The 12,307-nt window shown below is 42.4% G+C and overlaps 1 protein-coding gene across 1 annotated transcript in view; it reads right to left on the bottom strand.

Moving 5' to 3' along the window:
* Positions 1–11,821, bottom strand: part of CCDC83 (coiled-coil domain containing 83) — a 41,257-nt gene extending 29,436 nt beyond the window's left edge. The window contains exons 1-4 of the mRNA XM_079788639.1: positions 11,763–11,821; positions 11,433–11,496; positions 5,991–6,107; positions 964–1,048 (exon numbers count right to left, since the gene is read on the bottom strand). Of these exons, the coding sequence (XP_079644765.1) occupies positions 964–1,048; positions 5,991–6,085 (180 nt within the window). The 5' untranslated portion in view covers positions 6,086–6,107; positions 11,433–11,496; positions 11,763–11,821. The remainder of the gene's footprint in view (positions 1–963; positions 1,049–5,990; positions 6,108–11,432; positions 11,497–11,762) is intronic.
* Positions 11,822–12,307: the final 486 nt, after the last annotated feature.

The following is a 12,307-nucleotide window of genomic DNA, read 5'->3' as shown; positions in this document are numbered from 1 at the left end:
CTCTGAAACCAATAAAAATATATTTTAAAAAGTTTGTAGATAGTCTTTTTGGACAAAATCCCCCCTCCTCAAATAACATTTCAGTGCGGAAATTTCAGGGTCCATACAAAGTTAATGTTTTAATAGGGGACACCCCCAGTATTTTGCCATTCATGAGATGCTTTACGGGATAAGTTTAATGATCATTTACTGCTTTCAAACTTTATTTCTGTTTGTCTTAGGTTCTTATAGCTGCATACAGAATCTCTTAGATATTCATTTTAATCTGATTTTAAAAAAAACAACACATAATCTTAAACATTAAATTAGTCATTTTAGCAACTAAGATTGTACTTTTCAAATAATATTTACATATTCACACTCTAAAAAATCTAAAAAAAAAACAGATACAGAAATTAAAAATAAAGAAACAATGTTTAGGTTAAATAAGAAATTAGAAGATTAATGGGGTTTCAGAACTTTAAAAATTTTAACCTAAGACTCGGCATCCTCATGATCTAAATAACACAATTCAGCCTGGCTGGTGTGGTTCAGTGGTTGAGCATTGACCCATGAACCAAGAGGACACCAGTTTGATTCCTGCTCAGGGCACATGACTGGGTTGCAGGTTCAATCCCCAATAAGAGGCGTGCAGGAGGCAGCCAATAGATGATGTTTCTCTCTCATTGATGTTTCTATCTCTCTATCCTTCTCCCTTCCTCTCTCTCTAAAAATCAATAAAAACATATTTAAATAACAAAATTCAAATGGACTTCCTTTGACATTGCAATTAATATAATAGGAACAGCATTACACTCTTGCCTCACATGTACAAAAAAGCCCCACACTTAAATAGATTGTAAATTAACCAATTATAAGCACTAAGTAAGATAATTTCCTAGGGTACATTTCATAACTCAAAAATTTTAAAGCATTTGTGTAAATGTTTAATGACTATAAATAGGCTTTAAATCTTATACTCACTCTATCATGAGACTTCTGGTTCTTTTCTCTAAGACTCTTTATCTGAACCATCAATCGTTCTACTATATTCTCCTTTATTTGCAAGCTGGTAATAAACCAAGATAACATTTGTTACAATTACTTATCTTAAAAAAATTAGTGAGACAAAATTGAAAAGTTAAAATATTTGAGTTGAAATAAAGTATTAAATAGGTTATAAAAACCCATGTAGGGATAAGAACCTTTCTTAAGTGATTTTGGGTTTCTGGGTATATTTTACTCAGTAAAAGATAGAGATAACTTCAGTTTTTTAAATCAACCACCATTTGTATTTCACAGTAGTGATTTTGATGCTCTCTAACTACCTATAAATAATCCAGCTTTCAGAGACCCTAGAAGGGGCACACTGAAAACATGATTTCTAGAATTCCAAAAACCGTTCAGACAAAAATGACAAAACAAAGACTTTATAAGGCATGCCCATCTTCTTGAAATGGAAAGGTAAACTAGGCATACCTACTGGTTCAAGTTCATTAGTATGTCATCTCCTCTATAAATAATAAAAGCTTCTTTCCTGACACATGCATTTTTTTTAACACCCACAACAATTTGTTGAGCATCTGCTAAGTATGAAAGAGAAAAGTGCAGAAAGACTTCGGCCATTTGATGGCTATTTGAAGTGTTAAGTATATCTTGATATCTCTATTACTTAGTAAAACTTATAACTGTAAAGATGAGACCAAAATAAGGCCACAGAAATAGCTCTATATAACCTCCTTACCTCAATTTAAAAAACACACAGAATATAGCAGTTCTGTGGTATGGTGAACAGAGAGGGGAGTGGTTAATGGATGAGGAACTCTGGTTTTCAAACTTGTCCCTACCACTTCTTACCTATCTGACTGCAGGCAAGTCAGTTCTCTGAGACTCAATTTCCAAGCTGTTAATGGAGGCCAATACCCAGCTCTACATATTTTTATAAGGATTAAAATAAGAAATCATATGTGAATGTTTCTGACACAAAGTACTTGGGAAATTTCAGTTGAATCTGAATCTAACTTCCTCAACCCTTCCTCCAAATGATCATTTATATTTGTGACATTGTATACATAGTAGAGAGAAAAATAAGGTTCCTTCTTTCCAAATGATGAGAAAATGGGACATAAAAACAAAACAAGCAAAGCAAATCCTTTAGTGGCATAAAAGCTCTGTTTAGATACTATGAACCTTGGATTTTAGGCTTGGCCTCCACTAACTGCCTCTTAACCTGTTTAGGCCTTGGCTTGCTCTTCTATAAATAAGAGAATTGAAGGAGATGAACTCCATCATTCCTTGTCAGTTCCAAAATTCTACAATTTAAGTTTATCAGTGTTGCCTTTCATGCAGTCGTACACACTAGTATAATGGAGATTTAATGAGTAGCCTCCATGTACCCAGCATTGTTTTGGGCTGTATAGAGATAATGACGAACAATGAATGTCCTTATGATACTTGCCTTCAAAGAGCTTACATTTTACTGGACAACAAAGTAATAAATACACCAACATATTATTTACATATTGTGATAAATGCTATGGGGGAAATAACAGGATATGAGAACAATAGTAAATGAAAACACTACTATAGATATGGTCGTCTCCACATAATAGTTTGAAATAAAGCTATTGGTAAGTAGAAGCCATCTTTTGCTTCTTACCTAAGCTTAGATGTACAATTTTGAAAGAGTGCCTTTTCTACCTCCAATTTTTTAAGGAGAAAAATAAAAATGTTATCAATGAAAATGATCTGAAAGAGCCTATGCTAATTATTCACATTTCTGCAATTATAATATGGGAATCCTAGTTCTCTGCATGGGTGGAGCAGGGAAATGGATGCCAAGTATGTGGTCTCCATTGGTGTGAGACGGAGGGCCTACCTTGATGGTGACTGAGCATGCAAAGATCAAACTGGAGATTACATTCATCCCCAACCCCAGATATTGCATGGGACACACTTGTACTAAAAAAATTGTTGTTTACCTGAAATTCAAATTAAATTGAGCATCTGTGTTTTCATTTGCTGCATCTGGCCACCCTCCACTTAAGCCTACCATTCCCCCCTCAGAGACAAGAGGAGCAAACACCCGAGGGCTTTGTCTTGTGTTCCCCCTGCAGTGAGCAGTTCAGGAAGATCCACAGGGGAATTCTGAGATACCCCGAAGGTTTTGGCGGCGTCATCGCCCCTTTCCAGATGCTAGTACATGGTGGTCGCAGGTCTAACTTAGCCTAGACTCTCCTTGGAATTCACTTCCATGTTGTCAGACCCCACAGAGAGATGGATTTGAACTTTAGGACTCCACGCTGTGAGCCACTGTGGGAATTCAAGCTTCACCGTTCTCTGTACTTTTTCCTGTTCATATCTCTCTCATCTACTCAGTGCCCTAGTGACCCACATGTCACACTAAATGCTGAAAAAAGTGGGATAATAAATCAGTGAGGTAAGACATATTAAAGGGAATTAAAAGGCTATATAGCACTATTATTCTAAAGCACAATGGTGTGAAATAGTTAGTATACGGTATGTCACCTTTTCTCTTCCCTCCCTGTATTTTTAAAATGTTAGTAATGTGTCCTCTTTCTCCCTCTATGCAATTTCATTGAGATTTCTGAGAAGGAAAATAAATTTGGATTCCAAAAAATTCTATACTTTTATCTCTTTCTCTTTCTCTCTCTTTTTTGCCCCATAATAATATCTACACATCTATTTCTATATCTACTAGAGGCCCAGTGCATGGATTTGTGCACCGGTGGGGTCCCTCAGCCTGGCCTGTGTCCTCTTGCAATCGGGAGCCCCTTGGGGGATGTAGTAGTGCGTGAAGCGGCAGGCAGCTGGAGAGGAGCCTGAGCCCAGGCTGGGCGCTTGGCACCACCACTGCTCGGTAAACTCGCTGAGTGGCATTCCCACTGTGGGAGTGCACTGACCACCAGGGGGCAGCTCCTCTGTTGAGCATCTGCCCCTGGTGGTCAGTGCACATCATAGCAACAGGTCGAATGGTCGAAAGGTTGCTTAGGGTTTTATATATAGAGATATCCATATTCTTTGTGGAAAACTGGGGAGTGGGGGGAGGCAAATACAAGGGGAAAATAAAAACCATCATTGCCCAGAGATGGTCACCTTATATGTTTATCATTAACAGTCTCAGCTCTTCACAAACAACCGTGGAAGTTCATGACCTTATTGTCTTGAGATATATTAAAAAAAAGTTTAATTCTTCAGAAATCATTGACTGCCTACTATGTGCTCTCAGCTTGTTGTGAGGAGCTGAGATTGTGTATGAGGTTGCCGGGGGACCCTGGAAGAATCCTTCCTCAGAGAATGAGGGGACGTACTGGTGATCTGTCACGTGCCAACACTTCTGTCATCTAGGAACACAGGGAATGATACAGTGTCCCTAGCAGTGAGGCCTTGGCTGAGATTATTTATTCAGTTTTTACAAAGGAAAGAGAACAAAAGCATGGGATGTTTGATTTCTATCTTGTACTACATTATGAGAATTTTTCAGTATTGCCTCTTTGTAAACCTCTGTGACATAGGAGAAAGACTGGCCTCTGGTTGACCCAGAAGAGAGAGAAACAGTTGTGATTGGAAGTTGTCACTGTAAACAGGGAGGGGGGTGGTGGAGGGGCGGAGGGGGAGACCAGGTTGTAGTCATAGAGGCTGACTTTCTGTCCATCTCTCCTAAGATGAGATGAGGAACCTTTGCCGTTAGGTTGAGAAGTGAGTGCTGGTAGTATCTGCCTATTAAAGTTATGTCAAGCAGAAAATAAAAGGAAACCTTGTGAAAGGTCCCTTTCCATGGGTCTTTCTCTCTTAGTCTCCCAAGAAGCAGGTGAAGTTTCCCTGAATTAAAAATAATTCCCTCAAACAAAGACCTAGTCACCAGTATCATAGGCTCCCCACTTCCCACCTTGTCCCCTCCAACAAATGGCTTGCCATTCCCAAATCCCAAAGGTCCCACAGGGCTCTGCTCACCTGACCCTTGCCAAGGGCATCCGAGTCTGCGCTTGCCCTCTTGCCCTCACCCTGCCTTCTCTCGTTTCCTGGACTGGAACAAGCATTCCTCACCCGTGTCTTTCCCATAAGCCTTCTCTCTACCACTCTGTCTCCATAACACCTGTTCCTCTCCCAGAGATCAGCTTAAACATTTTTTCTTAAAATAAGCTTTTCTTGACCCCTCTGTGGCACCCTACTCTTTTCTTTCATTGCACCTTAATTATTGTTTTGTTTTTTTTTAAAAAAAGCTTGAATTAGTTATTTAATGTCTGTCTCTCATGCTTCACCAGACAGGGACCTGTTCACTGTTGTCACCCAGTACCCAGCATCTGCCTCCTTCTTGGCAAACATTCAAGTATTAGTTCCATGAATGCATGAATGAAGTACATGCTTATTTGGCAAGAGACTGACCTATAATCATTCACTCCCTAAGAATTACACATTAAAACACCCACCCGATGCCAAAGCTGGGGTTCAAAAGCTGTCAAGGGGCTCGGTTTCCATTGGTCGGGTAAAACATGAACATAGAGTAGGTGTGACCTCTAGCTTTGTCTCCAGCTCCTGGGAGGGAAACATTAAAAAATATTATTCTTACTAAAAATACTGCCAAATCATTTGTACTTGATCTGTAGCTATTTGGAGAGAATGCAAATTGGAATGTCTGGAAATGAAAAGTTAAATAAAGAAGAAAATTTTTCTCGTTTACTCTTCTATGAATGCATGCTAACTATTCCGTGTTGCACGTTGTGTGTATATGGGAAGGTGACCAATAATACAGAGGAGGGAGGGAGGGAGGGAGCTAAAACCATATTGATGAGGGCTATTCCATAGCTACTGCTTGGGCCATGTGAGAGTCCACGTTTCCCAAACTGTTAACAATAGGCAGTTAGCGCAAGAGTGCAATTCCGCCTCCAATCCCCGGCAGCCCCAGCCCGGCTCCCTGGACAGCTTTTACATGAGTCTTAACGATGGCCATTTACACACGGACACGGCCGGATTTCACCAGCCACGCTTACTGATAGTCTAGAAGTGCTTCGCTGATAGACAGTTTCTCTTCTTTCGGCAGCCCATCTTGGGTGTCCTTTTTACTTGCTTTCGCTGGGGTGTCCATTGTGTTGCTTAGCTAGGAATACCTGTTTCGAAAAGAGATGTAAGAGAAGTAAATAAACTCTTGTCTTTGCCCCGCTGCTGGTGTTTACTCAAGATAAGGCACCCAGACTGCTTTTCCAGCTCACATCCACCACAATTCCAGGACGTCCTTAATCCACTGGATTCTTGAATTCTATGTGTAGCCCAGGTACAGGATTAGCCCACCCCAAACTGTGAGACTCGCTCCCTTATGTTATCTATCTGTTGCCCTGATCAAGCTTCTTTAAGAGCAATGACTGAGCTTTTTAAATCATTTTATTTCTCCACAGTGTTTGGCAGAATGCACTACATATAGCAGCAGCTCAATCATTGTTATTTTTGAAAAAATTAAGACAAAGTAAAAGAACAACTTTTTATGAGCAGCAAGAAATCTGGATCCAAAGGAATTAGGCCTGGCCAGGGCTGTCATAAAGAGCGAAGAGAAACACACATTAAAGTATTTTTTAAATGGTTAAGAGGTTTATAAATACAAGATGATAATAATAATGCATTCGTATTAACAGTAACTGTTCATCAACTATTAATTGCTTTTGCATCTAATAATAAAAATTTATCAAAAATAGTATTTTTTAAAAGGGGAAATTAGGCCCACTGTTCAGATAATTTGATAGTAAACAGGAATACTCCAGAGATTTGACATGGGTACTAAAGGACTTCTTTTCAGGTAGTCTTTAACAGATTTTTTTTATCTTTTAATTTTCCATTAATCTCTAAAAAAACAACTGCCTACCCTTCAGTCAGTGTATTAGTAGTTGGGTCTCGTAGAAAGAACATAACCTTTGTAATTTGTTAGAATGTCTGGGAACACCATGAGTCTGGGGTGATGTCATTCTTGTGCATCCCTGTATTTCACCCTCAGCGTGACAGATGCACAACAAATCCTTGTCGAGTGAAGAAATACATAAGATGGATGAATGACACAGGCAGGCATGTTTTAATACTAGACCCACCACTTACTACTGTGCAACCTTGAGTAGGTTACTTAACCTTTTCGAGCTTCAAATTCATTATCTATAAAGTGAGAACAAAAATCTTCTTCTGAAAGCTGTTGTAGGGATTAAATAGGCTACTATTTAAAAGGCACCTAGCAGTGTCTGACATATAGAAAGAACTCAATATTATGCCCCCTTAACTTACAGCCCCCGACCGACCGTGCTTCGTCCAAGGCACAGCAGGATGGCTGCCTGCTGCCAAGCATGATGATGTGTGGGAAGGCTCACCTTTGTGGTTTGCTATTGTCAACAGCCATCATGGATTTGGATCACTGAATTGGCAATCTACACGGATTATTCATACCCACAGTGGAAAACTCTCTGAAATGAGAGCACACCTTTTCCCTGGAGACATGCTGCTCGCACACCCAGGCCCCCAGCGAGGCCTGGTCTTTGTGTCTGAGACTTTTCTAGCCAGGTGTGTGCGTCTCTACATTCTAACTGATTTGGGGATACGTCAACTCAGATGTACTGCAATACTTTCCAACTGAAAGTCACACAGGTGACACAACAAAGATTGAATACATTGAGAAAGGGCAGTAGATTAACTCAGATATGAAAGTATGAGAATAATTCCATGAGCTACAAACTAAAATGTGTCATTATACCATCACAGTTCACAGAAATTTGCCAGCTAAGAAAAAAAAAAATCACTTTCTTTTGTTTCAGATACAGAGTTGAATTTTTCATATTATTTTCTATTTTAGGATTAGAATTTTTAACTTGACAGTTGCACAAAAAGATAGCATGCTGACAAGTGTTTCATTTCACAGTAGCTTACAATTTCACAGTGATTTTTACTATAAAATATTTCATTTACAAGTTAAAACAAATGTCAACATTAACCTCTAATTTTCTTTCCAAGTCATATGGAAGAGATAAAAGTGTTATGGTTCCCACCTGCAGCACCCATCTGGTGCTGGAGGAAAAAATGACCTCATCTCGCAAAATTACCTCAGTTACCTGGCTCTAATGTTTTCAACTCTCTGACTAATGTATAATTAGTAACCTAACTGCAGCCCGTGGCAAAGGATTTTAATAAAATATGAGTGAAAATGTGGATCCATTAGGCCCAAATAATTTATGCACAAACTATATTAAGATTCATTGTTTCACACCCTTTCCAGAAAATTAGCCAATTGGAATGCCTGCTCTACAGTTGCACTAGAGGCTCAGTGCATGACATTTGTGCACTGGGGTGGGGGGGTCCCTCAGCCTAGCCTGTGTCCTCTCACAGTCGGACATCCCGTGAGGGGACCTTAGTGCTGAGGTGGGAGAGGCTCCCGCCATCAATGCTGCGCTTGCCAGCCAGCCATGAGCCCGGCTTCTGGCTGAGTGGCGCTCCCCCTGTGGGAGCGCACTGACCACCAGGGGACAGCTCCTGCATTGAGTATCTGCCCCCTGGGGGTCAGTGTGCATCATAGCGACAAGTCATTCTGGCATTTGGTTGATTTGCATATTAGCCTTTTATTATATAGGATTGCAATGAGTTAATGACATCACCTCAACATGCACTTTTGCATTTGATGATGTTCTACAAACAATGAGGATTTTCGTAAATATTTAAAAGGATTTACAATTCCTGACCACCCAGATGATTTCTATCTCGTTGAAGGGTGAGAATCCTAGAAAAACATTCACAAAGTAATGTAATCATCTTCCAGGAAGGTTTCACTTAGAATATTTCCTGACAAATGAAGATCTGATCTGTTTGTTGGTAACTACAAACATTTATTCAGTGCCTGCTCGGTTCATGACACTTTACCTGGCCTTTGGTTATAAAATATAGAAGAGGCAAGATCTCTGCTTAGACTGACAGGAAGAAAGAAGCATATCCCAGCAGAACTTTTAAAAAGTAATGAACAGCTTTAAAAGACTTCAGCAAAATTGTGCAGGTAATGAATGATATGGAGACCTTCACTCACAGTGTGACCTTTGGGGCCATCTGGGCTTCCTCTGTTTGGGCATTCCATAACATGCCGTGGAGTGAGGGCAGGTGAGGAGGCTGGGTTTGAAAGACTCAGATCTCCAGCCTTTTTAGAGTCTACTCCATAATCACTTTTTGTCAGAAAATGTTTCATAAAATATTCCTCAAATGCTTCTCAGTGAAAAGCAAGAAGTCTGTTTTAGTAAAAATGGACATACAGTAGCCATCTTCATCAATGTAATTCTGTAATGCTTTATAGACTGCAAAATAACCTCCCAAATGAGTATGTCCTTTCCTGTGCAGTCTCAGGATCCTGGCTCAATATCTAGAAAGCTCCTGAAGACTTTTATCACCACTTTGTGGAGCCATGAATAGCCAGAATGATTTGTGCCATAATTTTGTGGAGGCTGGGAGGGGTGGAAGTTCTGCCCTAATACTTTGCTGGACATTTGGAATAGATCCTGATGTTTGTTAGCTAATCGATATATATATAAAAGGCTAATATGCAAAGTGTCTCCCTCGGGAGTTCGACTGGGAGAACGGGAGTTTGATCGCTCACTATGACGTGCGCTGACCACCAGGGGGTGGTGCGGAACTTGGCGGGCAATCAGCGGCCTGGCGGGCACTGAGGGAGCAAGAGAAGGAGGAAGCTGGGAGGCGGGAAGGCATGTGGGAGGTTGTACTTGATCTGCCCTGATCGCCAGCCAGGCCTAGGGGCCTACCCATGCATGAATTTCATGCACGGGCCTCTAGTGTTTTAGAAATGTAGATTAAAATGAAAGGTATTTTCTTAGTAGCAATGACAAAAGTTCTAAATAAGATCCCATTAGTGGTTGAGAGCATGATTTAGTTAAAAGATCTCTATATGGGTGTTAGAAGTCTTAAAGTCTAATCCTGGCTTTGCCATTAACTAGCTGTAACTTGTGTTAAGTCTTACTACTACTACTGATGTGGAACTTCCAAAGGTCTTTGTTAAAGAGCAATCTAAAGATGTATCTCATTATAGTGTTAATTGTGCTATATATTTGAAAATATTCATGGCATTCATCTTCAACAAAAGATAACTCCTTCAATACTGAATAGCAACTAACTACTTCAACAAACCCTTATCTTTGGGAGTTCAAGAATAGATATTGGCACATAGGCTGGCATCTCCCCCGGGCACAAACTAGATATTCAATAAATGTCTGAATTGTAAATAATGTATGCTCATTTTCTTTATCCAATAGCCCTATTTATGTGCTCCTAATATTGTATATACCCTAAATTTGGAAAGCAAAATCACTTTTAAACTCAAATTCTCACTTACGCTGGAACACATTTTTAATGCAATTTTTAAATATTTTAGAATTATCTCCAGCCGGCCAAGGGGGAGGGACCACAGAAAGTTGGCTGGCTGCCGGAGGGACCGCTGGAGGTTGAGTGTCTGCCCCCTGGTGGTCAGAGTGTGTCATAGCTACCGGCCTGTCATCCAGTCTTAAGGGTAGATTAGGCTCTTATATATATAGATTCTTAGCTTAAAAATTGGTCTCTCTTTTGATCCCGAGTTGCTAATAACAAATAGTTTTAAATGCAGTATATTACACTAACTTTTCTAGCAACCAGAACTACCTCGTCACCCAACTCCTGTTCTCCTTCAGTTTTAGAAATATCAAAGAAAAGAAACATAACCACAAAGAGATTGTTGTGAGGACAGTGGAAATACACGCAGTACTTTTATAGTTGGATGGAGGAGGAAAACAAGGAGGTTTCTATTTTCAAACAGCAGTGGTGAATGTAAAAAGGATCTACTCAGGTTGGGCATTGGGGTGGCAGACAGGAAACCCATGAGCAATTAATTAGCACACACACTACTAAACATCCAGTCATTATTTTTCTTCTCTGCCTTCACAGAACTCTTTTTTTTTTCCCTCCCTGCGATGGGACATCTCCCATCTCCCAACCATTTCAACTCCCTTGGCCCAGCAGAGAATTATGGGGAAACAAATCTAACAAGTAAAGAATAATTTAAAAAGAAAACAAAATCTATGGATCGGGAGGGTGAGGGTGAAAGGCCATCAACATCACACCTAACAGTGTGTCTGTGTCTGCTGAGTAGGAGGCAAGGATGTGCGAGGTCCTCCCTCGGAAGGCATTCGCCAGCCTGGGAATTCGGTGAGAAGGGCAGGAAGAAAAGCCAGACTCGGCTCGTCCCAGCTCCTCCTCCAGGGAGCACGCCGCTAAGCCTCTCTGACCCTCCGCTCCTCTTCCTTCTGTCCAGCCTCCACCCGCAGTGACTAATGAAGCTCAGATGCTTTGGGGAAAGTGTCCAGCGCTCAAGCCCCATAGCAAAGGAAGGCGTTGTTAGTTTGCTGAGCATCTGCTGTGCTCGGGACTGCGAGGTTACACACCTGGAGGACACTCAGGTCCTGCCCTCTGGGCGCAGAAGATCTGGAATGGCAAGTAAGCAACGCTCTGCAAGGCAGAAAAAGAGACGAGTTAGTGTTCTGGTCAGATCCAGAGATCTCCCTCGCACGCGGTTTCCTCGGCGAAGAGGCGGGGTGTGCTCCTAAGAACTCCTCCAGGGGCTCCCCAAGGCCCAGGGTCCGCTCCCCATGGAGGACGTCAGGCCCATTTTAGGGAAAGCAACCCCCAGGGCCGGTGGGGGCGGGGCGGAGATGCTGGTAAGGTCTTAATGGTCAGAATACGGAAGGAGATGGGCGCCCAGCGAGTCTCCCCACCTGCCCTCACGGCTTCCAGGTGCGGAATCACAGCTGTGGGCGGGGAAGTAGCACTCGCATGGGGCCCGGACCTGGCCCGCCGTTGCAGCCACCACCGCCTCCGCGCCCTCCGTTTCCAAGGCGACGGGCGCGGTGAGGCCTCGCCACCCAACTACCGAGCGCAGCCGCGAGCCGCGGGCCGGGCGCGCCCCCTGGTGGCCGCACGGGGAAGAGTCCGGGCCGAGGGCCGCCCCGCCCCGCCCCGCTCGCCTCCCTCCCCCCGGGAGTCTCACCCCGCCGATCCCACAAAACGCTCCCGCCCCTCCTTGCCTCCCTCTAGTGGCCGCCCGGAGAGTGGTGCGTTGTGTAGAGATGGGACGTCCAGCCCCTGTGCTGGGACCGTGAGCCGGGCGCGTCCGTCGGCTTCTGCCTCTGGTTTTCTAGCAGCTCGGAGGCGGGAAGGGGTGCCTGCGCCCGCCTCGCCCACGCTGCCCCTCCACCGCAAGCTCTCCTCCCGTCTGCTGGCGTTTTGTGGAAGAGTTCTTTTGGGTTCGGCTCCAGATAGA

Source organism: Cnephaeus nilssonii (assembly GCF_951640355.1).
Source record: "Cnephaeus nilssonii genome assembly, chromosome: 13".
In the NCBI taxonomy this organism is placed as follows: domain Eukaryota; kingdom Metazoa; phylum Chordata; class Mammalia; order Chiroptera; family Vespertilionidae; genus Cnephaeus; species Cnephaeus nilssonii.
Note: the sequence above shows the minus strand (reverse complement) of the source record. Positions and strands in the feature narration are given on the sequence as shown.